Source organism: Triturus cristatus, chromosome 6, assembly GCF_964204655.1.
Source record: "Triturus cristatus chromosome 6, aTriCri1.1, whole genome shotgun sequence".
In the NCBI taxonomy this organism is placed as follows: Eukaryota; Metazoa; Chordata; class Amphibia; order Caudata; family Salamandridae; genus Triturus; species Triturus cristatus.
In genome coordinates this window covers 1,440,937,501-1,440,965,423 of record NC_140589.1, presented here as the reverse complement: position 1 = coordinate 1,440,965,423, position 27,923 = coordinate 1,440,937,501, and the positions used below count along the sequence as shown (strand labels likewise).

General features: G+C 47.5%; 1 protein-coding gene across 2 annotated transcripts in view; it reads right to left on the bottom strand.

The window, feature by feature from the left end:
• The window catches only part of EXO1 (exonuclease 1), a 365,086-nt gene that overhangs the window by 301,280 nt on the left and 35,883 nt on the right, over positions 1–27,923 (bottom strand). For both annotated transcript variants that reach the window (XM_085612501.1, XM_085612502.1), the window contains exon 5: positions 23,492–23,629. In XM_085612501.1, coding sequence (XP_085468627.1) covers positions 23,492–23,629 — 138 coding nt within the window. The remainder of the gene's footprint in view (positions 1–23,491; positions 23,630–27,923) is intronic.

Genomic DNA, 27,923 nt, shown 5'->3' with positions numbered 1-27,923 from the left:
CTAATTCCTAACTATAACGTGTGTGAAACCTATGGTTTTTTCAGTGAATTTGTACTTTTTTAAAATGCTAAGTTATGTATTTATTATTATATTTTTTATATATTTATCTTACAATAAACTACGTATTAACATTTTTTTTTTTAATGGTTTTTCACCGTGCGCGCACCCCGCGATTTAAAAAAAAAAAAATTTACTGTTTTTTTCTGCCTTCGGGGTTCTTCAGGGACCCCCTGACAAAGGCTAGGGGGTCAGGATCTCTCCACCCTGCCCCCTTGTCACGTTCGCCACCTTCCTTTTTCACTCTCGCACTCAAAACAAACAAAATGACGGCCGACACTTCCTGATTTCGACCGATTCGAACGTTGACTGACATGTAACCACCAATCAGAATTACGCTCGCGCACGTTCGGGTGCGCGCACGGTGCGCGGCTATAGATATTTATGTACTTTAACTGCAATAGTCTCAGGAACTACTGAACAGATTGACTCCATATATGCAAAAGGCACACCCCTGACCTGAGGACTACCTCTTTGCCAAATTTCAAGTAATTCTGTTCAGCCGTTCGGGCTGTACCTTCGACTAAAGGTCCTATGGAAAAATGCATGGGGAAAACGTGTTTTGGGACCCCCCTTTTTTCTCGGCCCCCGCTTTACGAATCCCCCCCCCCCCCGAGACTTCCGGGGTAGGAGCTGAGCGGAGCGCCCCATTAGTTTAGAAAATTTCACGAGGATTCGTCAACCGGCACCACAGTTATTCAAAATAGAATTTTGACATTTCCTATGGAAACACGGTCCTAACTATAACTATCTACTGGCGACCGCCAGTAGATAATATATATACACATATACATTCAGCCAGCTCTCATTCGCATTTTTCATCCACCCACTACGATATACAGCATGGGGAATTTGCCAACTTCAGAGTGAGTGCTGGCATTCTGCCCTTTGACAAGGAGGCCGTTCACACACTAAGTAGGCACCTCAAAAGCGAGGAACTGCTATGGTTAGCTGTGCTTTTTGAGACCACAAAATACTTTTGCTTTTAGTCAATGTTTTTTTAGATTCTTATCCCCAACAACAACACAAAGTTTTGCAAAATACATGAGAAAACAAAATAAGCACTGACAAAATCAAAAAGCGGGAGGCAAACGTCAGACCTATTGGCTTTGCCAATAGTAGTATAGGTCTAGCATTAGCCAACACATATCTATGTTTCTAAAATCAAATATTTTTTTACTTGTAGGGGGGCTTTCAGCCAACTGTCTTATTCTTTTGGTCTACTATGTTATTCACATTTTCTTCCTCCACCCCAGTATACAGCATTGACCAATGTTCAGCCCAGTTCAGCCGCTCACTATCTTCATGGTGAGTGATGGCATTCTGGTCTTTCACAAGGAACACTTCCACACACAATGTAGTTCCCTTCAGTGCCAAGAACATCTATGGCAATTTGTGTTTTTTGAAGCCCCAAAAATATTTTTGCTTTTAGCTAATATGTTTATATTGTTGAGGGCGCAAAAGCAACCCTAACAAAAAAAGTTAAACAAAAACCATGGCAAAACAAGCAATGACGAAGTTCAAATACTGACAGCCAGTGGCAACTTTATAAGCTTTGTCAAATGCTTGTTTTTAAGTGGGTCAAGCTTGCTCTACATTACTTTCGTCCATGGTTTAGATCTTATTTTCATTTGCACGCCAACGCATGCAAAGACAGCCCTAAAGCAGATTGAAACTGTTCTAATGTAAAGCGCTCAGAAACCCAAAGCGCAAAATAAAACTGCAAATAAAATTAAATACATTTTCAACGTACAAAATTACAGTATGCATCTCTTCAGAATGAATGGAGTCCACAAGCCTTTACACATTCTTTGCCCCGCTTTATCTTGTTTTACAAAAAACAGGCGTCACCAGTCTTTGAATTGAGTACACAACTGCCCTTGGAGCAAATTTACAACAGACTGTTTCAAGTTTTGGTGCAGTGCGACTTATCTACAGAGAGAAGAACCAACCGGTGAAAAAATTAAAAATTTTGGGCAATTCTACTGCACTTTTTGCAATAAATGTTTTGCGCAGATATTCGTGCAAACTTGCAATGCATAAGTGGGTGCAATCTGATCCCTATTTAACCTTGCCATCGTTCTATTCCTGTACAGTAGAAGGTTCAACTGTAATCTTAACTTGCAGATAGATCACTCCTTGCATATAAACTCAAGCAAGAGTGTCAGAACGGGACCTTCAACGTCAAACAAATCACTGGATGACACAGTTCAGGTTATGTCTACCTCGTTTTCAAGACTCCTCAGCGCACCCGTGGGCAGTTTAACTATGGCATAGTCATGATCTAGGTCTGCAAAATAAAGGATGTATTTTAAGATCTCTTTAATATATGCTTCGGACAACTCTGAATCGGTGGTAAATCCCATGTATTTATTGAGCTTCGAATGGACTGGGATGCACATGCATACAAGCATCCCGGCTGACTGTTGTAAGGAAGTTACTGCGATGAGACTTAAGGCGTCCGGTGAGTAGTGCATATCCATCTGTTTATCACGTAATGTGCAGTATCAGTTTTGGTGTTGAGTGTAATCGAGCATAGACAGTATCCAGATTTCCCTGTGGTACTTTTTCTGGACCCCGTTGTTAGCCACACTGAATCTTCTTTCAACAGCATCCATAAGCATTCTTTTAGTATTGGTCTTTTGTCTGGATGTTATATTTCTTGTCCTTCTGTTAAACTGTTTATAGTAGTTCTAAGACTGACTATTTCAACACAGGCAAAAATCTGCCAAACGACTGCAGTTGGGAGAAGGGATTCGGTCAAGAAATCTTCCATATGTCCTCTTGTTTAATGTGGGCCTGTGTGGTGAACTCCTCTCGCTGAGTTTTCTACAAAAACACATAGTGGAGGTTTTTCCTCGCTCGTCAACGTCAAGTTGGCAAGCGAGGAAAATCCACCTCCTGGTGAGATTTCTCAACGCTGGCGGTCATAGATGGTCATAGATCAACGCTCACTTTGAGAAACCTTCGGTTTACGTTGCTAAAGCAGCCACTGGAGTAGAAAATCTACTTGAGTGGCAGAAAAGAAGCAGCACCCTCTTGCACTGTGCATAGTGCCATTTGCACGGATTTTACAGTGCGAGACAAACACCTGGTGCTAAAAGCGACGCAAATGGCATGCTCAAACGTACTCAGTCACTTGCAGAACTCCGCGTAGCTGAGTTTTACACGGAACACCGCCCAGGCCTAGTATAATGTGGAAGAGCTCAAGGGTCGTTCCTTCTCCACTGGAACTTACACCCTTTGCTGTAACACACTCTCCATTTCATATATTATGCAATCTGTTTCTGCAGGTACATAAACCTCTTCTTTCAACTTCATCGTTTTTAAAATTATTTTAAAATAATAATCTTAATTAAATAGATGTCTTTAAAGAGGTGGACGGAAGGGAGGCTTTCCTCTTTAAAGCTGTAATCCTGTGGGGGAGGCGTGGCCACAGCAGCCAGAAACATGGGTGCTTTCCTGTGAGGCTCCAGCGGTAGTGGCCCTCGTCTGCAATGAATCTCCGCCATTATCACCCTAAAACCTCAGCCGGTGGTCTTGTGCTGCTCCGGGCTGCGGTGTGCTGCTGAACATAGGGCTTCTTATGATCACGGCCCCTCGCTGCCCACTTTTTTTGATCTAGGCAGCCAGAGCGGCAGGTGCAGCCTCCGAGGCCATGCCGCAACAGGGGCTGTGGGTAAACCGGAGGCAGGTATCACCTGGTCCCGCGGGTTGCCCACATCACCTTGCTGCTGCTTGGGGGCACATTCCGGAGCAGGGGGTCGAGGCCCGCATGGCCACTGCGCTGCACCTCTGCTGCCAATCGTCGTGGTTAGCCCAACAGTGGCGAACCTATATCTGCGGCGCACTGCGGCCCCTCCATATCCTTGCAGGACTGACTGGTGAGTTGCAGTTCCCCCAGGGGGTGTTGCTTTCTCCTGCGGCCCTATATCATTGCTCGGCCCGCCCACATCGACACTTGGTGGGGCCTCCGCCATTCGAGGCCTACCCTTCCCCTATGCCTCGGCCCCCGGGCCTCTGCAGCAGGCGGCTTCGGGGTACTTAAGTGAGGCCTTCTCTTCGCGCTTTACAGCATTGGGCACCGTGGGTTCTCGGCTGCCCCCTCCCCCTACTGCCTTCTGTGAGGCTCCATCAATTTGGTGCCATTGCTTGTTGCATTTTGGGCCCTGGTGTGGCTGGCTGTGACTGCGAGGGGAGGGAATGTGCTAGACCCCATTGTTGCAGGGATTCTGCTCATGCACAGAACTATGCGCAGGAAACCAGGACCTCAGTGAATTGCGGTGTACCAAAAACTCACCTCAGAACCCAGAACCACAATCCGACTAGCATCAGTGTCCCATTCGTTCTCCGTATCCTCTCGAAGTTACCAATGTATAGACAACCCAGAACAAGTGACTTTAGAGTACTCTCAGGAATGGTGGGAATCAGAAATACCTGTTCGTTATTATTCTCATATCAGTCCACAGCAAGAGTAATCAGAGACACGGTAAAGTTTAAAAATGTTTATTTTATAAACTACGTGTGCTAAGATGCAGTACTTTGGCTAACATAAGCAGACAAATGATAAAAATTAAAACCATCAGCATTGTTACAATACCATAGAAAATGAAGGGAGAAATCGTATTACAAATGATAGTGGAATACAACCTCCCTCCCTTCGCTAGTAAGCTAGTATTATTAGACTAATAGAAGGTCTCTAGGTTTGAATGGGGAACCCCATACCGTAAAGATCAGCTTAGGTGAATCACATCACAGGATCAGCTTTGCTCTGCGCCTGGAAAAGTTCTTCTCCAGAATGTGTGTCTAATACATGCAAACTGCAATATTAAAGGCTCTCGACTTTCAGATATTTGCAGCTGTGTGCGTGTTATGTCTAGAGCCGATCAATCTGAACTAAAAAACATACATTGTTTGGTGGCTCAGACTGTTTCTGCACACAATGTTCAGACCAAGGTCGCAGTGCACGTCTAGGGATGTGAACAACAGACAGTTCTCATGTGAGGAAAAGGCAGGCAAGCAGTTTTCAAATAATACCATGTATCTGCAGTGTCGTGTGCAAAAGCAGCAAAAGTGGCAAGATGGCGTTTCTAACATCTAAAGCGCTTATGCGAACATAGCAATGTATGTATCTAAAACGCTGCCTCCACTACACCATCTGCCATAATGCTGGAAATTCTTGCCTTCACTGCCTCGTGTTCTTCATCTGTGTGGAGCCTCTTCGTATCTTGCAGTTTTGGAGCCCATATCTCTGTGCTTTGGCTACAGGGATCCCCACCTGTGCTGGTGCACCGATACCGACTGGTTCATCTGCCTTCTACTCCCCCGACTCCACAACGTCTCTGCTTATCATCAGTGGTCATGCGCCATATTGATCCTGAACAGCAAAAGCTGCTCTTCAACCAGGCCAAACCAGCGAGACGCCATGGCTCCCACTTGGACATGGATGAACCCCACCCAGACCAAGATTCCGGCACAGACATAGCTGGCGGCATGATCGCCATGATGGCAGAGCTTAAGGCCAGGTTCCGCGCCATGTATGCCCGTTTTGACACCTTGGCTAGCCGCACTGACCGATTGGGAGAGCTCTTAGACCGCCAGGGCACACGGATTGACAGCACAGTGGAGCGCATCTCAGGCCTGAAGGACATCTCTACAACTGCAATGAAACACATCAAAAAACTGTAGTGTATCCTCAAAACAGTGGCTGTTAAAAATAAAGACTTTTTTTGAGGAGGAGCCTAGCGCGCAACCAAGATGGCCGCGTAGGCACAGGGCTCCCGAGGGCCTCCACAACTTCCCAAGTCTATCCTGAATTTATCCTGATTCTATCGACGGGCTTCTACGGGCGAACCTACGTGGAGGTGATACCTGCTGTCCAAATTCAAATCGGACATCGGGAGCCAGAATAGTATCGATTCCAAGTTGGCGGCCTACTCCGGACCTTGCCCCGGACTCGAGTTGGCATGGTGCCCGGGCAGAAAGTGAACAACAACGGCATGCAGGACTTGGGCCGGTGCGCACCCCGTACTTTCACTTTCGGTTTCGGGTCTCCTCGCTGAAACTGAGGGGCCCTGGATTGTCAGCACACATTTATAGTGGGACGATTGGGTAACCTGCCTGCTCTTGGACACTAGCTGGGACTACCCTTTGGGATCGCCGAGGCTCCCTAGATTGGTTCTCCGGGGATCGCTCATCGTGTTGGTGGCCGACACCCTTGACGACCATCAGACAATGGCGGCTATATTGGACGGAGATAAGCAAAAATCCAAGACGACCAGGCGGGGAGCTCATACCCAAGCTAACAACATGGACCGCTATACCCAGTCGAGAGGTTCCCCTGGTGACCCGCATAAGTCACCGGAGAGACCCAAGGATGGCCCGGGATCGTCAACGGAGTGAACATTGCAGGACGTCATGGGTGCCATCGATGAGATGAAAGCGGCGGTCGGCCAGCGATTCGATACATTGGCCCATAAATTGGACACAGTTTTGATCGACGTTAAACTAGTCAGAGCGGACCTTTCACAAACTAATGAAAAGGTCAAATCCTTGGGTCTGACGACGTCGAGTCTGGTAACGGACGTGTCTGACCTGCAAGCCGAGGTCCGTAATCTGTGGACGTCCACTGCTTTGTCTGTCCGTCGACTGGAGGATTTTGAAAGTAGGGCTCGGCGGAATAATGTGCGCATAATCGGGGTGCCGGAGAAATCGGAGGTCCCTGCAGCTGACCTCTTTGTGGAAGACCTTGTGATCAACCATCTCGCACCCAAAGGCTTGAGTAAATTCTTTGCGGTTGAGCGGGCCCATAGAGTTCCGGGTGGTAAGCCCAAACCGGGCGCTCCCCCACGGCCCATCATCGCCAGAATTTTTCATTTCAGGGACAGGGATGCTATACTGAAGGCCTCGAGGGTGAGTGGGCCGACGAAGATCGAGAACACTCATATAAGTTTCTACCCGGACTTCACACAATTGGTCCAAAAGCAGCGACAGGAGTTCATGGGTCTCAAATGGCGACTGAGAGACATGGACCTGAAATATGCGATGCTCTTTCCGGCCAGGTTGCGGGTTGAGTTTGAGGATTGGACGCACTTCTTTGATCGGCCGGAGGAGGTTGGCTTGATACCCTGCCTCAGCAACGACGTCGAGAGGGACAGACCGAAGGGAACGGAGTGGGCTCGGCTGGACAGGAGTAGACTTTTGGTTCCCGGTGACTGACTATTGTGATGGCACTTCCATATTTTGGTTTGGTGTTTCTATTCAGCGCCTTATCCTTCAATGCCCGGGGGTTGTGGGGTGCTCAGTGAGCCTCTTTCCACCTCTGGGTTTTCTTTTTGTAGCGTAGTTAATGTTAGGGCGACAGGCACACTGCAAGTTGGGGGGGCTACATGGGCTCACGCAGGGGTGCAGGGTGGGGGGAGTTGTAACGGGAAGGTTGGTGGGGAGGGGGGGAGTTGGGGAATGTTTGTTTGTTTCACAAGGCAATGTGAGGTTAGCTGCTGATTTGTCCTGGTTGTGTTCTCCGGGAGGTAGGCATCATGCACGGGAGCAGGGTGGGGGGTAAGGGATTGAGAATACTTTCGTGGAATGTGAACGGACTGGGGGATAGGAACAAGCGCGGGGTGGTGTTGCAGTTTTTGAAACGGATCTCGCCCGACATTGTTTTCCTGCAGGAGACACATCTGATTGGGAACTCCTTCCATGCCCTGAATAGGCGGGGCTATCGCCTTGCTGTTCACTCTGGTTTCACTTCTGGCTCTAGGGGAGTGGGTATCTTGGTCAGGGCCTCTCTCCCGTTGGAGGTGGACGAGGTGCTCCACGATGATAGAGGGCGATATGCAGCATTGGTGGGGAGATGGGAGGGTAGAACTGTTTCGCTCGTTGCTGTTTATGTGCCACCGGGATTGCAGACGGCTACATTTGCGGATTTGGGGCGTTTGGTCCTGGGACTCCCTGGGGGGGTTCTGGTGTTAGGGGGTGATTTTAACGCTGTTGTATCCGGTATGGAGGACCGTCACCCCCCCAGGGATCTCCCTAGTGCCCAGGCCTGGCTGGGTGGCTTTATAGATACTTTAGGACTTATAGATTGCTGGAGACTGATGCACCCGGGACAGGCACAATACACCTTCCACTCGGGGGGCTGCGGGAGTCTCTCGAGACTTGATTATATACTTATGCCGGCATTCCAGGCTGGAATGATCGGGGAGGTGCGTCATTTGGCCCGAGGTATTTCTGACCATTCCCCTCTATTGTTGCAGATGGGGGCTGTTCCTGGGGCAGAGGGAAGAGTAGCGCCAATTAACCCCTGGTATTTACGTAACGCTAATGTTCGCGCGGAACTGGTTAAGTCCATTGATCACTACTTCAACGATAATGTAGGGTCAGTGTCGTCTGCTGTCTCCCTATGGGAAGGTTATAAAACGGTGATCCGGGGGCATGCCTTGTCTCTTATTTCCCATGCTAGGAGGTGGTTCGCCTGGAAACTGACATAGCTGAGATGGAGGGGGATTTGGAGCGGGGTGTTACGGATGAGAAATTGCACGTTCTCAGCCTTAAACAGTCAGATTATACAGCGCTGGTCACGGATGCTGCTAAAAGGATGAGTAGAGAGCAACAAGGACGACTGTATGATGTGGGAGATAAGGCCGGAAAGTTGATTGCTTGGTTGGACAGGAAGGAGAGAGCAAGTAGAGTGGTGCCGGTTGTGGAGAGAGTGGATGGCGTGTGTGTGACTGACCCGGTAGAAATTGTTGACTGCTTCGCGGATTACTTCCGTGGGGTATACTCTCCGGTCTCTGGGCGCTCGGAGGAGGACTCTCATCTGTTGCTTAGAGATATTGCATTGCCGTCCCTCTCGGAGGCTGATAGCATATTGATGGAGGCGAAGTTGTCGCCGGATGAGATTGCTCTGGCCATTCGCTCGATCGCTTCTGGTAAGGCCTTGGGTCCCAATGGTCTCCTCATTGAACTATATAAGTTGCGTCCAGATAAGATAGCACCGTATCTCCGTGACATGTTCCTCGCTGCACGGGCGGCGGGCTCCCTCCCCCTTGACCAACGTCTTGCCACCATAGTTGTGATACATAAAGAGGGGAAGCCGCGAGATCGCTGTGCCTCCTACAGGCCTATCTCGTTGTTGAACGCGGAACCCAAAATTCTGGCTAAGGTATTGGCCAATCGTCTGGTTCGGGTCGTGGGCGACTTGATTCATCAGGACCAGTCCGGTTTTATACCTCATCGTAATACCGCCCTGAACCTGAGGCGGTTGCATGGCGTGCTTGCTAGAGCGGAGTTTATGCGTGAGCCGGCCATCTTGGCGTCTTTGGACGCTACCATGGCGTTCGATACTTTAGAGTGGCCGTATATTTGGGCTGCGTTAGCGAAATTCGGGTTTGGCCCTGAATTCATTGGGTGGGTAAAATTACTATACGCTGACCCATTGGCGCAGGTTGTGGTGAATGGTAGGGTGTCGGCTCCCTTCGCGCTGGGGAGAGGTACGCTACAGGGCTGTCCGTTGTCGCCCCTCCTCTACGCGCTTTCTTTAGAGCCTCTCGCTGCCTGGTTGCGTTGGGAGCCGTCGTTGCGGGGCATTAGATGGACGCCGGAATTTGAGGACCGTGTTTCCCTTTATGCGGATGACATCCTTCTGTATCTCACCTCTCCTCGACAGTCGCTAATTGTATTGGTGGACGTATTGAATTCCTTCGGTCGTAATTCTGGCCTGGTTATCAACTGGGCCAAGTCATGTGTTTATGTCCTCTCGGGCGGGGCCCCCCTCCTGCCGCGGGGGTGCCCTATTCAGATTGCTACATTGGGGTTAAAATATTTGGGAATCTTCATATCAGTGGACCCCGCGGTCCGCTATGAGCGAAACCTTCTCCTTCCACTCCAGTGATTGAAGGCAGACGTCGCGAGGTGGCGACGGCTTCCGCTCTCGCCGCTCGGACGGGCGGCATTGTTTAAAATGATGTCGCTGCCTCGCTTCTTGTACGCTTTACAAAATACGCTAGATGTCGTACCGGCCCGTTACTTCTGTGAGGTGGAGGGTCTTCAGCGCCAACTGTTTTGGGACGGGCGACCGAGGATCGCTCTCGGCAAGTTGACACTCCCTTGGTATGATGGGGGTGTTGCCCTCCCCGATATTAAAAGATACTATTGGGCGTCTCAATTGGTGGCGGTGAACCACGGGATATACGGTCCTGCTTTGAATCCGGCCTTCGAGATGGAAAAGTTATTACTTCCGGGCGGGGATTACAATAGGGCACTGTATTCGGCGACTCCGGATGCACGGTTGACAGGACCAATGCAAGTTGCGGTACGCGTGTGGCATGCGGCGAATGCTGCAATGGGGTGGAGGGATCGCTTGACTCGAGCGACGCCGTTGTATGCCTCCCAGCGCTTGGGTTGTCTGTGGAAAACGAAAGGCTTTGAGAAATGGGATATGATTGGTATAAGTAAGGTGGGTGACCTCTGGGCGAAAGGGTCCTTTAAAACGTTTGAAATGCTCAAAACTGAATACAAATTAAATGATAGGGAGTACTTCCGATATGCACAGGTCTACCATGCGCTGTGTTCGGTTTTTCCAGATGTTGCTGCTATCCCAGAATATTCCCCGTTGGAAGATAGAGTGTTAGATGGCTATGTGCCCGACAGCACTATTTCTCTGATCTATAAAAAACTTATTAATGATCGTACGGACTTGCTGACCCATCTGCGGGAGGCGTGGACGGCCGACGGATTGGAACTGGACGATGAGGATTGGGTATCGGCGGTGGCCTCCCCGAAAGAGGTGGCGATCCCGGCCCGCCTTAGATTTGTGCAGCTGAAGATACTCCATAGAGCAGAGGTCTTCAAACTTTTGGATGCCGAGACCCCCCTGTCAACATTTTGAGGCGTAAGGACCCCCTCCTGACAAAAATGTCTAAACCTGTTGACTAAATTGCGTGGGATGAAAATGTAAATGAGGTTATGTGATGCCGCGTATTTTGGGATAGCATTGCTTCATTAGTTTGATATTTGTTACACACAGTAACGCTGAGGAAAGATTTCACCCAATCAGTACCCATTTATAACCAAAATACAGCAATTATCATCAGAAAGATTTCAAGTCAACCTTTGTGAAGGGCCTTCCACTCTGCAGCAATACGTGCTGCCACATTAGAAGCTCACCTGGCCCTGACCGGAAGAAGCAGGGGTCCCTTAAAACCCTGGCGGTTTTGTGTAGAGTTAAGCCGTTTACCCATGCAGCTTTCCTCTCACCCCCTCCCTTCCATCCCTCTCTCCTCTCCTAACCCCGGATCCCTCTCTCACTTTGCAGGTCATTTTCTTTCACCCCTTTTTACAACTTCTGAACTCTCCCCATTCAACCTCTCACTTCACCTTTAATCACCTCTTGCCATTCTGTCCTTTCACTGTCCTCATCTCTAACAGTCTCTCACATTTATCTCATGGCCTCTCTGGCCCTGCCACCTCCCGTGCCCCTCAGCACTTCTCATTCACCTCGTCTCTTCATTCAAATTTTTGTCTATTTGTATCTTACACCTCTCCAGTCCCCCCATTCCTCTTTCACATCTCCCCTTTGTTCTAACAGAAGCCCTCACCTTTGGATCACACTCACTTCTTGCGTGTCCACACTTCTCTTCGGCAATTCACATTTCTCCTCATCCCTGACCTCTTCAATCAAATTCTCTCACTCCCTTGCTGTCCTCTCTCATTTTGGGTGCGGATGCAAGTTCAGAATGGGATGAATGAATGTATGATTACTGATGGGCTTGTTTGAGTGAGTTGCATATTGAGTAGTGAGGGGGACAGGTGAGTGAAGTGTCACATGAGTGCAGGATGAGTAGTGTACTCGTGTGACTGCAGGTTGAGGTATAGTGTGAGCAGGACAAGTGCATTTTGAGTGCAGAGTGATCACTGTGAGTGCAAGGTGAGCGGGTGAATGGTGCAAGTGCATGGTGATCAGTGTGAGTGCATTGTGATTGCTGTGAGTGCAAGGTGAGCGTGACAATAAAGGGCGAGAATAAGGAATGAGTTGTCTGAATGCAGGGTGCATTCCCAGACCCATGAAGTAACTCAGCATGTTATTGACGGGGGCGTAGACTTTAAGATCTAAGTTAAACTATTGCGGCATTAATCGGGGATCGAGGGTGAAGGAAATAAATAATGTGCTGATCCTGCAACAAACTTCCAGTCCTATGGTTAGGGTTACCAGCAGATTATTTTGATGGCCCAGTCGGTACAAAAAAAAGCAGTAACCTAAAGCGGTATTTTCAGCGCTTATCTGTGCATACTTCCCAGGGCCGGCTTTAGTGCTGGTGGTGCCCTGTGCGACAATGTTTGTTGGGGCCCCCCCAATGACCACCCCCACCACGGATTCTCTCACTAGCACCCTTTAACAGTGACCAAGTCTCCATAACCCCACACTCTCAGATGCATTGAATTAGTTATATAGTGCCACTCATACCAGTGTAGGGTGTCCGAGCACTTTGCATCACACACACATTACACAGAGACAATCAATCATACGTGTGTAAATCAGTGTATAGGAAATGTTACATAAGCCAAAGGACTAAAAGTATAGGAGTCACATGTCATCCATACTGGTAGGCAGTATAGTTCAGGAGTGCTTGGTGTGGAGAAGCACAAACTCAGAGTCGAAAAAGAAACAGCATAGTTGGAAGTTTCCTTTAATAATAAGAATTGATTTCTAGCCAAATTAACCCTTTTTGCAACATTAATCAATGGTCTAATAATGTATTCTTTGTAGTGTGCATGCTGTTCTAGGATGAAAGTTAATAGCTCACTATTCTATATTAGGACTTTAAGTTATAAATTGCAAGTAACAAAAGGATGTCTCTTTTGAAAGCAGTAACCTGCTGATCTCTTCACATCATACCCACTCTGTAATCTACTTGGTACACGTTCTTTGCAGCAGGCATATTAACCCTCTGCACTAACTTCACCTAAGTCCAAACCTCAACTATACAAAATGCTGACCTCTCTCCAGGGAGATAATTAATCACACGAGTTATCTTGACATTTATGTGAGGCCTGGTAATTGCGGGGGAAAGAAACGCTGCAGCAGGTGCTTCAAAAGCACAATAAACTTTCACACACGGCGCCCCCAGGAAGCCAACTTTGTATTCCTTTCCATGAAATGCATTCTCACACTACGGCAGTGAATGTAAAATCCAAATGTAAGGAATAGGCACAGTGGGGACCCAGGGGGTACTGGAACCAGCAAAAAAAACCTAAGCCTTTGTAACCAGTTTACAAAGGCATGTTAAAATGCAAATGGTCTTTAAAGACCTGTGAAAAACACACGGTGCCGGAGATAGGAATCCAGACACTGCCCAGCTGAGCCCCCAGCAGCTCAAGTTTCACTGCAGCAGCCCGGGCTGAGACACAGGACGGGGGAAGTGTGGGGGGGGGGGGGGGGGGAGGGCTGAAGCCCTTGGGCCTGGGCAGAAGTGTGACTGGGAAGGCGCGACCCCCTTTGCATCACTCCACGGCCCCCCTGGGGGTCGCGCCCCACAGTTTGAAGACCCCTGCCATAGAGTGTATGTCACAGGGCCTGGTTTGATACGTATGGGTGATTCGAGGGATGGAATGTGTAAGCGTGGCTGTGGCTTGTTGGGTACCTTTCTTCATATCCTATGGGAATGTTCGGAGGTCGTACGATTTTGGAACGGGGTACATACTGTAATGGAGGAGGTCACGCATGTCGCTTTGTTACCAGAGGCCAGGAGGTGTTTGCTGAATGTCTGGGAACCAAATGCCTATAATGCGGCGCAGACGCAGTGGGTGACTTTGGGGTACATGGTGGCTAAGCGCAATATCGCACAGTTGTGGGGTTCCCCGAGGCCGCCTACGATTTCGGTATGGAAGGAGAATATGGATTGGTGTATGTTCAGGGAGAAGACGGTGTATGTGGCGAGAGGCAAGCCTGGGAGGTGGACTAAGGTGTGGGGTCCATGGAATTCCTATCCTGGGAATATCTGCGCTCCGCCTCCGCCGCGAGAGGTCGACGTCGCTTTGTCCCCCTAGCCGCACATTCTACGTAATTGTGTATGCCTTGTCCTCTTCTCCGCCGCCCCCCACTACCACCTCCTGTCAAGATTTATTCCAGATAATGTGGGTCTTCCCCCGTCCTGGGGAGCGCACGCTGCTATTTCGGACTCACATTGCCTTGTTTGTGTGTTATTGTTGTTTTTTTTTTTTTTAGAAAATATGAAACCGTCCTTTTTGATCGCCCTTGGACTATGGCCGCGGCCTGTTATATGTGCTTACGAACTTTCGGGAGCTTTTGCTTCTGGCTCATTTGAATGTATGGCGTTGCCTTGCTGGCTCCCGAGCTTTCTAGCGGCCGGCCCTTGTGGTTGTAGGCCCTTGTTTGTATCTTTTTAATGTGTAATAAAGGTTTCTTGTAAAAAAAAAAAAAAAAAAAAAAAGACTTTGAGGCGAGGACCTGCAAGAACAATATCCGCATCTCTGGCATCACAGAACCCCCCGAATATGGGGCGTCCCAATGTGTTAGTCGAGCAGCTTTCACGGATCTCTTTAACCGCAACTATTTTTCTTCTACATCTGCAGTGTAGTGCGCTCATTGTTCCCTTGGTCCTCAACCCCCAGTAGGGGCCCTGCCAAGTCTGTTCATAGCAGGCCTCCTTAACTATAGGGACAGGGACACCGCCCTAAGCCTAGCCCATGAACAAGGCCCCCTACATTACTAGGGCACATCTATCTCGCTGTATCCAGACTTCACTGCCACAGTTCAAGAGGCCAGTAGAAAATTCAGAGATGCCGAGAACTCACTTCCCAAGCTGGGCCTTAACTATGCTATACTCTACCCTGCCTGGCTACGGGTCAAGGTTAATGGGAGGCCTTGCATCATCGAAACCCCAGCAGGGGCGATCTACTTTTCCAAACAATTTGCCTCCAAGTTCTCCTCTCCTAGGTGGATCACGCCGGACTGTTGTGTGTAGATTTAGATTCCGTATATAGGTTTCCTGATTTATGCCCTTATATAGATACAATTCATATTGCCCTTATTTAGGCATAGAAAATCCAGCCCTTATTTAGGCATGGTCCATGCTAACCAAATACAGGCATGGTCTCCTACATCCGTCCATCCACGTCACAACGAGTTCTTGGAAAACCGGACTCTCAAGCCTTTAGGAATTTCCTTTGCTTGGATATTGATTTCTCCAAGAACTCATTTAATATGCATGAACACCTATTCCTTAAGGGTTCATTCATGACGTTCCGATGCCCGACTTTTACGTCAATACAGGCATTCCTAAACACTTTCAAGGTATAAATATACATGCACTTGCCCTGGTAAACCACGGTTCCGGCACGATCCAGCTTGACTGCCTACTTGCGGTTCACCACGGCAAGTTCGGAAGGAAATCGAGTTCCAGCCTGACTCACAGACTTCGCAGAGAATCCAGCTCCAGTGTTTCTGACTCCCCTTGCGGGGTGTTAGATATCGAGTCCCGGAAAAGAGATTTCAACCTCGCACATTCTAAGGTATGGAGTAGGCTAGAACTTGGGGAAACTTTTGGTAACTCTTGGCAAAACTAAAACTATAGCTATAGTTAGCTATACTTTAGAAAACAGCACCTACTTCTTACCTCGTACTACACTTAGGTTAGGTACATTGGGGTAGAACTATTTAGAAGCATCTAAATTCACATTTTAGCCTGTGTTATTTATGTATGTATTTTATGAATATATGTCATAGCTACAAACCATGCTATGGCACTATTATTTTATCTTACTGCTAACTCTGTACATAATGTACTTCGCAGCCTGTATTACGATTGTATCAGTCCATATCTCTTGCATGAGAAATAAGACTGTTCAATAATCCCTTTTTATTGAAATGCCAGTCTCTCTATTTCTGTGCAACTCTGTAGAAACGAAGCATGCTCGATTGACTGAGTGAAACGGTTATCTATTGTTTCCACGGTTCTGAGATTGTTCCGACTCTAAGGGAAACAAAGTTGTCATGTTTATGCGGTTGTCAGAAACGAATCCCTTCTTGTATATTCGAGAAGTTTCTAGTGACCTCTGAGTTAGCTGGCACACACAAGTAATTAAGTTTAATTTACTCGATAGAGACATACTGACCTCAGTCCTATGTCAAATCTATAGTGTATATTATTCCAATGCGCAGAGCCTATCAGGGATATAGGAACTACACTACAGGACCGAACTGGATCACCGACTAATACCCATCAGCCCCCTTAGGGACAAACTGGCCTGCAATACTTGGCTCTCCCTCCACCTACTTTCTTCTTCTACGTCTTTCCTGCGGAGTGACTCAGACACTGTTTTGTTCATAATTGCCTTCTTACCACTTTAACCTTACATCTGTTGTATGAATGCAGGTACACCATGTACTAACTCCCAACTTGGCAATGTTCTCCATACAAATGTCTCCTCTATGCCATCTTATGCAGGGCCTGGGAAAGTGATAGACATTACCTTCCTCACAAGGAACATATGTAGCATCAATAATCCCCGCAAGGGCAAATACGTGCTTTCATATCTTTCCCGTCATGGGGCTGAAATAGCCTTTCTTCAGGAAAAAACATCTCCCACCTAATGATACTCAATCATATGAAACTGTTTGGGGTGCACACTGCTACTTCTCCTGTTACAGCTCCTATTCCCGTGAAGTCTGCACCCTCATCCATAAAAACGTCCCATTCTTCCTCCATAAAAGCCACTCGGACCCATAAGGCTGCTATTTGATTTTACATGCAACTCTTGCTGACAAACATGTTCTATTGTTCACTTATACGCTCAAAACACCGATGATCCAGAATTCTTTCAGGAGCTCTATGCTCATATGGAACATGAAGACGCCCACCCTTTCATTCTAGGAGGGGATTTCAACATGATGCAACACTCTAACATTGACTCCACCAGCACCGAGCCGAGTGGTAAGCCCCGATCGCGGGAAGTACTTTAACATATTGTAGACACTTAAGCCTTACAGGATACCTGGCGTGCTCGACACCCATCCACACCGGGTTACACCTTCTTCTCAGCTCCTCATGATATCTGGACGTGGCTAGATTATTGGTTCCTCTCCGTTAATGCGTCACTATGAAGCACAGAGGTCAAACCCTTACAGCGAACGCTGTCAGTTCATAGGCCTGTTCTCCGGACTCTACAGATCCCCTACGGATATGGGTCGGAGCGCACCTGACTGTTTCATGGCAATGCTCTGCTCAGACCAGTCTTCCATAGCAAATTTCACAATTCCATTGTCAAATAGTTCGCACTGAACTCTGGCACAGTCTTGACTCAGGTGGTTCTCTGGGAGGCCTTTAACGCATATATCCGCGCACGTGGGTATCCTGTGTACTATCCGCTCCCAGTTACAGCATAGTGAGACAGAAGTATGTGAAATAGTCCAAGCCGCCTCAAAAAAGTGGTGATCCCCAACAACATCGGCGCGCAGTATTACTTAATGAATTTTGGGACCTGGCTTATAGGGAGCTCACATATTTTGTGAAACACGCTAGGGCAATGCTATGGTGAGGGGGAGTGCCCTGGCCGCACCCTTGCAAGAGTACTCCACCCAATCATCTAGGTAGCTATGTCACTGAATTGCACACGGTCTCTGGACCCTTTATGTCCGGCGGTGAAGATACTTTGGCTGAGTTCTGACACTATTATGAAAATCTTCCTATATTCTGCATGCCTGACGACGCGCTAGAGATCCCATCATACCTGGCGGAAATCTCAATGGTGTGACTAACAGACGGCCAACAACAATTCTCCTGTGAAGAGGGCACGGAAAGCGATCAACGCCCAAAATGGGTCCAAGGCCACTGGCCTTGATGGCCTGAAAGGAACTTTCTGTAAAGCTTTCAAGCAACAACTTATTCCGATTCTCTCAGTTATGTATACTGAATCTCTGGAGGCTGGAGTTTTGCCAGCCATACTGCGTGAAGTAGAACTCACACTCCTCCTGAAGCCCGACAAGGACCCTCACTTAAGCACCTCCTACCGCCCCCTTTCCCTCCTTAATCTGGACAATAAGATATTGACCAAGGTCCTCATTACCAGGCTGTACCTGCTGATGGAGCAAACTAGAGCTCCTGTTCATTCTGGCTTCATTCCCCACAGTTCCATCTCCCTTAATTTACGCACCATTGTTGCGGTGCTCAACAAAATCTCCCCCACAACACCTGCCGTAGTTGCCCTACTAGACGCCCAAAAGGTGTTTCACTCCTTTGAGTGGGCCTTCTTGAAAACAGCTTTAATCTAACTGGGACTCAACCCCAGTGTTCATCTCCCTGAACATGTTCTTATATTCTAGTCTGGTGGCACGCTTGCGAGTCAAAGGCTCCCTAAAGGATGTGCTGCCTATCACAAGGGGGACTAGGCAGGGCTGTGCTCTATCTCTGCTCCATTATCGTACTAGATCCCCAAGTCCATCACCTTCAGGAGCGCCACATGCACAGAGTTCCCCCCCCCCCCCTGATGCTTGTCATCTCAGACACTGATAGAGACAAGTGGGTCTCCAGGTTATACTGACTCAGCACTGCCATGAAGCCTGACAACTGCTCATATCCTGGAGGCTTGGAGTGTGGACCTGGGCTCACTACTCACAGACAAAATGTGGTCTTACTATTGTTCACAAACCCAACGTATTTCAGTCAATCACTGACATAAATTGCTACATTTTAAATTTCTACACCGAGCATACATCTACCCTCCGACATCACAAAATTTGACCCTACACGATCTGACCAATGTCTCAATTGTTCAGGCGCAAACGCAGATGCACACTTAACAAAGACCTACCCGAGAGGAGGAGCCTAGCCTGCAGCCGAGATGGCCGCCTAGCTCTTCGGCTCCGCCGACCCTTGCGCCCTTCATCGATATCCTGGCAAGAATCCTGCGCCTCCGAGCCCTACGTTTACCTGCGCCGTGTCCCTGACCACGCTCCTGTGACTCCGGTCGAGAACGGAGCTGCCCCGGCGGAGTTGAGCCCCGGTTTCCATTCCGGCCTTCCAAGCGGTCGCAGCCGGGCCATTGCTTAGTGGGGACGGCCGGCGGCGACAACGATAGCAGTGGCCGCTGTGGAGAGGGAGGAGCCGGTGTACCGGACCTGGCGCGCCGCGCTGGGACTCTCACAGTGGCCTTTTCCACGCTCGGCTGCCCGGCGCGTCCCGCTCGCAACATTGTATCCGGCTCCCGTATACTGTATCCCGGCCTAGCTGGGAGAGGGCCGGGATCGCTTCTTTGTTGCAGCCCATAGCAGCGGACGCCATCTTCCGCATCGGAGGCCCTGGTCTCGCCGGTGGGTTTCCCTGCACCACAGATTCCCCTGTCCTTGAAGCCTCTCCACGACCGGCTGCCTCCACGATTCCTGCGCCACCAGGGCCCCGCAGAGAGCTCATCACTTTCCGGATACCGATGGCTGGTGAGGGGGATTTGCTTCCCGGGGCGCTCGATGGTTGCTTGCCTAAGATGGCGGACGCAACAGCACCCTCCATCCTTGATCCACCGCTGGGGCTTTGCGATATCCTGGCAGCACTGGAGGACCTGCGGTTAGCCTTCCACGACTCTGCCACTGATTTGGAAGACCGGTTAGATTGGACTTTTTCAGCTGGCCATGATGACTCTCCAGTGCGGCGTGTTAAGCCACATCTTCAGTCGACTGTTGGTGGATCCCCCGAGTTGAGGTATGTGGCAGTGACGGGGGGCCGTGTCCCGGTGCCCGCAGCGGTACTCTTCGGCTCTGCCCTGGTGGAGTCTGACAATACTGCTCCCTTGGTATGGCCGGCGCCTGTGTCTCAGACGCCGTTTTGCCCATCGCTTTTGTCCTTCGGCGCCACGTTTCTGAGCGTCCTCCTGGACCTGCTTCCTGTACATCGGCCGGCCGCTTCTCTGGAACTTATGCATCGTCCCGCTCCCTGTTGTCCTAGCCACGGCAAAGCAGAGGCGCATTCTGTGGCCCCTTCCTACCGAGCTTCACTCCAGTTTGACTGGTCTTTTGCACCTCGACTTCTGCAACGGACTCCATGGTGGCCCATCCTGTCCAGGTTGACTGTATTGCAATTGGATTCTGTTGGACTGCAGGTTCGAAGGGGCCAAGGCTGAGGAGGGGGGTTTTTCTCGTCGCACATGGATATGTATATGGCTGGGACTGGGACCTGTGACTGTTGGAGGTACATGTGGCATGGGTGTTAGGTCGGGGCCTGGGGATGGGTGACCGCGGGTAGCGATTTTGCTACGCATTGAATAGATCCTTGGCCCTCCTCCGCTTAACCGTGATATTCCTTTTCTTCTTCTTCTCTTTCTCTTCTTCTAAATTTCGGGTACTCTTTTGGGGCGACAGACACACTGCTAGGGGGGGGTAGGCCGTAGCCTCTGCATGCGTGTAGGGTGGGGGGTATATTTCTTTGTTGTTTTTTTTTTTCTATGGGCCTCCTTTTCTTTCTTTTTTCTCTCTTTTTCTCTTCTCCCTTTCTACTCATTACTTTTTTCGTTTGTTTTTTCCTTTCTTATTTCGTGGGTCGATGGGAGGATTGGGAACTTGTGGGTAGTGCTTGGGGATCGTCATGTGATATGCTTCTTTCCTATCCTGATCTCATTGAGTGCGATTGATTACCTTACGGATAATGCTTGCTGACTCTTCTGATGATCGTTGCCCACTATAGTCCTAACTGCATTGCTCTGATTCGTATCCTTCCAGACCTGTTGCTAAGGACTTATTTCAAAACTTTATAAAAATTAAACCTCATCATCCCTGCGCTCGGCGGCACAATTGTGTATAACGTAACCTGGTCTACTCGTGCTTGTGCTGATATGCTGCTGAGTTGCATAATTGCTTGCTGATGTGCCCTCTATTGTCGAGGCCGGCCTGAGGGTTGTAGGCCCGTATTTGTCTGCACATACTGTTCAATAAAGGTTTAAAAAAAAAAAATAAAAAAAACAAAGACCTACCCACAGATTTGTTTTTACTGGACATCTATCTCTTCCCACATCTCAGCCATGACCAAAGCAGCGATTACACCAGACACCCTCTTAGCACTTCTATACTACACTAGCGATATCCCTAAATCTGCTCACTGACTCGTGTCAATGGCTCTTCTGCTTGCAAAGTGCAAGATCGAGGCGCATTGGGTTAGCGGCCGGGTTCCTACTGTTGCAACCTGGTTCAAAAGTATGGCATATTGCAACCCTGCCAGCAGGGATTATGCGCAGCTAGAGACACTCACATTCCGGCTTAAAGATTTTTGGCAGCCCCTACGGGACTAACTCCTCACCATACACTAACACTTCAGATAGATCACCACCTCCATTTCAACCATCCCACAGACCCCTGCATCTCGTTTTGTTTGCCTACAATATGCTTCAGCATCAATTGATATACGTAATGCTGAATGACTCAGACATTCACCCCCAGTCAAGAGATCAGGTTTAAATCCATCATTCTTTTGCTCCCTGCGCCACCCCAGTTTGGACCCAGCCATATGCAAATCAGTTTTGGCCCTGTTCATCATGGTAACAGTCCAGCCCGAACTGCCAAGCCGGATCCTCCCTGGACCGGAAACAAGCATCATATGACCGGTTTCGGGGTACGATATGGCACCGTTTCCTCCATCTACATGTATGTAATGTATATGCGGATGTGGTCATGCTTTTGACCATGCTTTTGACCATGTTGTGCTCATGGTGGTGCGCTTGCACCTTGCTATATCTTCGTTGTACCTCTGTATGATGTGCTTTCTTGCTGTTATGTTGTTGTTGACATGGTTTATGTATAAAAACCAATAAATGCATTAAAAAATCTGTATTTCTTTTAGTCTCCAGTGAATTAAGCCAATTCTAAGGATTCATCAAGTTTGTTCTTCCTGTATCGGCAATAGGCCTTGCCCGCTTTCGGGGCTATCCCTGGGACGTGTAGTTTTGATATTCAGGAGCATTGCGCAGTGGAAATATCTTTAGTCTGTTGTTCCTGGCCAGGTAGGTGCTCAAGAGCTGTATATACAATAAGGTTTTGGGGAAATATCCCCGTACCTGAGGGGTTGAGAGGTTTCTCAGTTGAAGTATGCCCCCCTACCCCCAAGTCAGAATTTTAACCACAAAAAATACCCCAATGGGCCAGCAAGTGGTCAGTAGAACAGATTCGCTAAACGTAAAAAAAAGGGGAACTCTCTGGTGTAAGGTTGCACCTAACTCAACCTGAATGGGAGGAAGGAAAACACTTCTTGTTTAATTACCCTCACACACCCTACTGGTGTCATGCTTCATCATCGGGTCACCCCGACGCCTATAAGTCGGGGTGGGTTCAACCATAGTGTTGGGATCTCTTTTGATAAATGAAGACCAGGGGGATTAAAGATTAAAAAACCTCAGGCAGACTCCTGGTTTTCCTTTATTCTTGCACGGAGTTCTTTCCCTTATGCATGGGGGAGGGTATGAGGACCATGTCACTTCTATGCTCATATGCATTATGTTCTCTATGGTTTTGCACATGCTGCCCTACAGAATGATACTTTGGATCAGTTTCTGAGTAAGGAAATACCCACCATTTTGCGGTATACTCCATCTGCACAAGAACAGCTGCACACCTCCTCTAACATCTGCCACAGAGCCACTTGTTAAAGTCCTTTTCCTCCTACCACAAATACAGGTATGCATGTCATATGACACAAGTTCACAGTCAATAACATACTGAAAAAAAACAGATCATCAACACAAGCTCCCTAGTATCCTTTCAGATCACGTAGAGGTGTAAATCCACCAAGCATTCTACCCTTGCCACGACCTTTCAACTTCTCACTGCACCCTTAGGGCCGGGAAATGTCTAACATCACTATCTTAACACTTCATCCAACTGAAAGTAGACAACAACTCAATAGAACGGTCAGTCTGACTTGTTTTAATTGATTGATGCTCTACTTGGCAATTTTTGCTTCAGAAATCTTGAGTCTAAACCATTAAAAAAATTATGGTAGGCAAAGCAAAATACATTTCCTGTCTCACTCCACTAGTTATCATCATAAACCATCAAGAACAGTTCACAATTTAAATATTGGCACGCATATTTAAGTCTTTAATTCTTTCTGCAGCATTCACTACAAAACATGAGTGCACTTATTTTGCCTAACCATTAAGACAAAATCTGAAATTGGCATCCTTCATTTTAGTTGAGAATTGTATCTATAAATAAACGTATGCCAATAATTAATATGCTTAGTAGACCAGAGCAGCATGCTGGAACATCAGGTCAGTTAACAGGATTAGAAATTAGCTGCACTGCGGGCCTACCACTCATGAGGCCACTTCCTGACAGGTAAGGACATTCTAGTGGATGAATCAATAAGGTGCAGAGAACAATGAAAATGCCCATGTCATGTCTTTTTTTTATTTATTTTTCAAGATACCCACATACCTTCTTACATCCAAATGCTAGGAGATCAGAGTCCTCTGTAATTATTGCTTGTGCTATGCCAGTCTTGTTAAGATACGCCAGCTGAGCATCTGCTTCGTAAGGAGCAACAATACAATCAACTCCATGTGTCCGAGCAGCCTACAAAGAACAAGAATTGATTACATAGTAATTTGTAAGTAGGATTCATCTACACACATGCACAACCATACTTTCTCTATAAAGTCAGCATAAATAACAAATGTTTGCCAAAACACTTTTTTTCAAAACAAGAACATTTTGAACAAATCTTGCCCTCCCTCAAATGGAGCATTCCATGTTCTACTTCATTCAGGCTCAAAGCCAATTCCCTGCCAATGGATATCAAGTCTAGTCTAGTCAAGCATATGACTTACCTGATGCAGAGAAGTGAGAAAAATCTTTCCTAAAGTGCTTCCAATTCCAGGCTTCCCCCAATCCTAACTCTGCCTACCAAAGGACAAACTTCTTCGAGAAAACCACTGTGTCACTCATCTTCTATCCCTCAGGTTGCCCAAGGCCAAGTTGTAGTCCTGGACCGAGTGGAAGGAACTGCTCCTGGGCCTGGATCGTGGAACCGTTGCCTGGGAGACTGACCTGCCTTTAAGCTGTCCGTTCAATAACTACCATTGTCACGCCCCATCTGTGTACGTATTATGAATAGAGAATCACAAATATGTCACTATTAATAACCCTAAGCCTATGGGTTTGGTCTTAGTGAATGTAAAGTGCTGTTGGGTAGGCTCAGTGCCCTTGCCTCCATGTTTCTTCAAACATTTATTCAAAAAGATGAGTTTCCTGTATGAAGCATATCTCACCTCAGCCTTTTAAGACCTTGAGGGAACATTAGTTTTAAATTGGGTGCGGTTAGCTCTCCAGCATTAAAGAAAATGCAGGACAGATTTTTATTCATGAATGTACCTTCTTAAACTTCTAAACAGGCTACGACCCTCAATATTGGAGCGTGGAACTGGTCCTCCCTCCACCTCGCATCAATTTTAGAGATGTCACTGGCCATACCACTTCCTCCGAAAACTCTATTGCCCCAAGTAGGTAATAAACACTGCAACTAGCCCCCTAACACTGTCACTGAGAACTTACAATACCCTTCCTAGACACCACAGAGGGCAACAGCTCCATCCAGTATTTAGCTCGCACCCTTCCTCCCCTCTCGCAGCCCTCCATTTCAAGTGAACAAAGGCATTGAGCATTGTCCCGACTATGGCCAACAGTCACAAAAGGACACCACCTGGCGGCTTTGCCTAGTCAGGGTTTTGCCGAAGATCAACTACTCTGAGGTGGTCGAGAAATATCTTGAGCTCCCTTGTGATGTCAGATCTTGTCGATTTGTAATCTCTCAGTAGCTTCAAAATAGTTATCCGCCTCTCTGTATCATCTGGTGCATTACTCAAGGCAATTTCTCTTTTGTGGCATTTTCCGAAGACAATGTTTGTCCAATATGAGGATATTTTTTGTTTCGGTCAAGGATTTTCTTTTGTATTCCTGGCCCTACTAGTGGAAAATTAGTTGGTAGGGGTTACCTCATCTATTGGCTATGCCTTGCTACCAAAGAAGTCTGTCATCTGCCGCTGCTTACAGCACTGGGGCTTCTACTCCGTGAGAGTGTAAAAGTGAATTTTTCAGCTACCTTTCTGATTTATACGGGTTGTGCTTAAGAAGCAGTTCCGTGACGGACTAATCATTCTTCCCACTGGCAGCCGCCATTATACCAATCTTCTAGAGTAGAGATTATTGTGGTGCCCCTTTCCATTAAATGGATTTGGAATTTCACATGAGTCTATCCTGTGACTGTTGGTGAGGGGTCTTTTTCTAGGGCTTACTCGACTCTCACTCAACACACTCTCAGAACCCAGGGACCATTAATCACCTCTTATGTGCAACCTTGCTGCCTTCCTTGGTGGGCTACGGCATGCCAACAAGCTCTGCCGTTAATGGGGTGAGAAAGGCCCTGTTCCTCGGATAGCCCACTCAGCAGAGGAGTTCCCCATGTCTTTGGCCCCGGTCTTATTACTTTTTGTTCACAGGGGGGTTATGGCACCTTAATTCTTACGGTTCCTCCCAGTCTCCCTGGCGGACGAGGTCTTGCGTCCTCTTTGAGATATGTTAGCTGCTTGGAAACACAGTGAGCCGGCTACCCATCACCCCACAAGTACTTTGCACACTGATCCATGGGAGTTCTGCCTCCTCAGTCAACCCTGAATTTTAGGAGATCTTCTTTCCCACTTAACTCATCGTGGGAAGGCCTCTGCACTGGGACAGCTCAGAGTGCACCCTACCATATGGCGCATGCGTTCCCAAGGAATATAGCCTGGCCAGAGCAGGTCTTGGATGGTGCTGTTGTCATCCTGTGGTGTGTATTGTAGTCCTCTGGTTGTTTATGCTTGGGGTCTCTTTCCCACTCAGTCTGGATGCATCTCAAGCTAGTGAAGCAGAAGGTCTGATGTTTCACCAGCTCTTGCATCAGCTAACTCCTACTGCAGTGATTCAACATTTAGGCCTCACTCTCTGAAAGGGGGCTCACCAGCTTATCCCAGATTGCCCCCTGATCACAGCTTCAACCAGAGGGTTTCCACGGCTTGCGCCCTCGTTGCCCCAACCTCCAAAGACTGTTTCTGCCGCTCTCCGAGTGGAGATGCAGATGGCTCTACGGAGGCCGTGGCAGAGAAAAGGAAACATGCCTCCTATCTGTCTGCCATCTTAGCCACCCCCCTTTGCACCCTTTTTAAACAAATGATATACAGCTGATATGAAGATATTCCAATAGTTCAAGTCCTTTGCTTCTCAGAGAACACTCCCCTGACGTGTTGTGAGACGTCTTTCAATTCTTAAGGAGTCACTGAAAAACATTGCTTATCCTCGGAAGTTGTCTACCAGCCCTATTGATTTAATTTTTATTTATTTTTAATCCTCAAAGTCTTTTTATGATTACCCAGTAGGCCACAGTGGTTTAATAGAGCTAGTTATATTGGAAAAGTGACCAGTTTTAAACATACACACAAATAGAAAAAAAAATCAAATTAACAAAATGCATAAAATAAAGGAACCTAACAGCATCCGTCTGAATTAGGTCTTTCCAGACTATGGGTCCCAAGTTGTCATCGAACATCACAAAGATAAGTCAGGGCTGTATATTAAATCCAAAATCAGCATTGTCAAATATCACGACTGTGCCACTACATTACGTTTTCCACAGCTAGCAAAAGAAACTCTGGCACAAGGTAGTTGCATCATATCTTCTCTTAGAGCGTTCATCCTGTTCTCAGTCTGGATTCACTTAAAAAATAAAAGGTTACCTTATTATAAAAGTACTTTTTCACCTGGCTTCTAAGCTTAATATTTCAGGTCATCATCAGTCGAAGAGTTAAGACTCATTGAGGCTTGAGGGCCCAGTGTTTCAAGCAGGTAACTCATTTCTGAAACAGCGGCTGGTTTCTGGATCCAAAAGGAAATCATACCCCTGCCCCATTTATCAAATAAAGGCAAAGAAAATTTGATTTCAACTGCATGGTTTGATAGACAATATAGTCAACTATACTGTGATAGTGTGTGTATATCTATTCACAATAAAACTATTTTTGTCTAATTATTTTTTCACCTCTGGAGCATTATATTGATTTTACTTTCGAAAAATAGTCTATGGCCTTCAGTGATACTTGGGGAAACAAACATTGAGCCATTTAGAAATAACTGAATTCTAATTGCCTCAACCTACACCAAGTAAATAAAAGCACCTTAATCAGAAAGGAATGGCCCGCATTACTCCCCCCCCCCCCACCATCCTATGCCCCACCCCAACCCCTCGAAAATAGAAACAGGCAGGGAAAGCAAGTGAACAGAGACGGCAGCAGTGGGGGAGCGCGGAAGAACAAAGGGCCTAGGCGGTGTATTATTATTTTATAGATCTTAAAAACGTCAAACACGGAAAAAAAAAACTTAACATCTGATCTGGATGGGTTTGGAGAGTGGGCAGCGATGAGAGTGCGGGGCAGGAAAGACGCGGACAGCAAGATAACACATGCGCTTCCATGTTGAATCTTGGAAGGATAAAAGTCATCCAAGGGACAAACACAAGAAGGAAAGCCATCCAATAAGAAGCAAGCAAATGAGAGTGGCAGTGGTAAGCGATAAGGGCTGACTTAAAGCCAACTCTTGGTATTGTACAAAATAGGTCTTTTCCAAAAAACAGCAACAAGCTTTCTGAAAGCAAGACCTAAAAAGACAGTTTGTAAACGTTTCTCCAAGAACAGTGCAGGCTGACATGCATCACTGTGTACCGTGAGACAATTTGAAAATGGTATTTTTCTCTAGCAACTGTTTATTGTGTTTTTTCATTTGAGGAAACCTAAAAGGACTTTGATTATTTTCTATTCCAGCTGTCCGAATATCTAAAACTAGA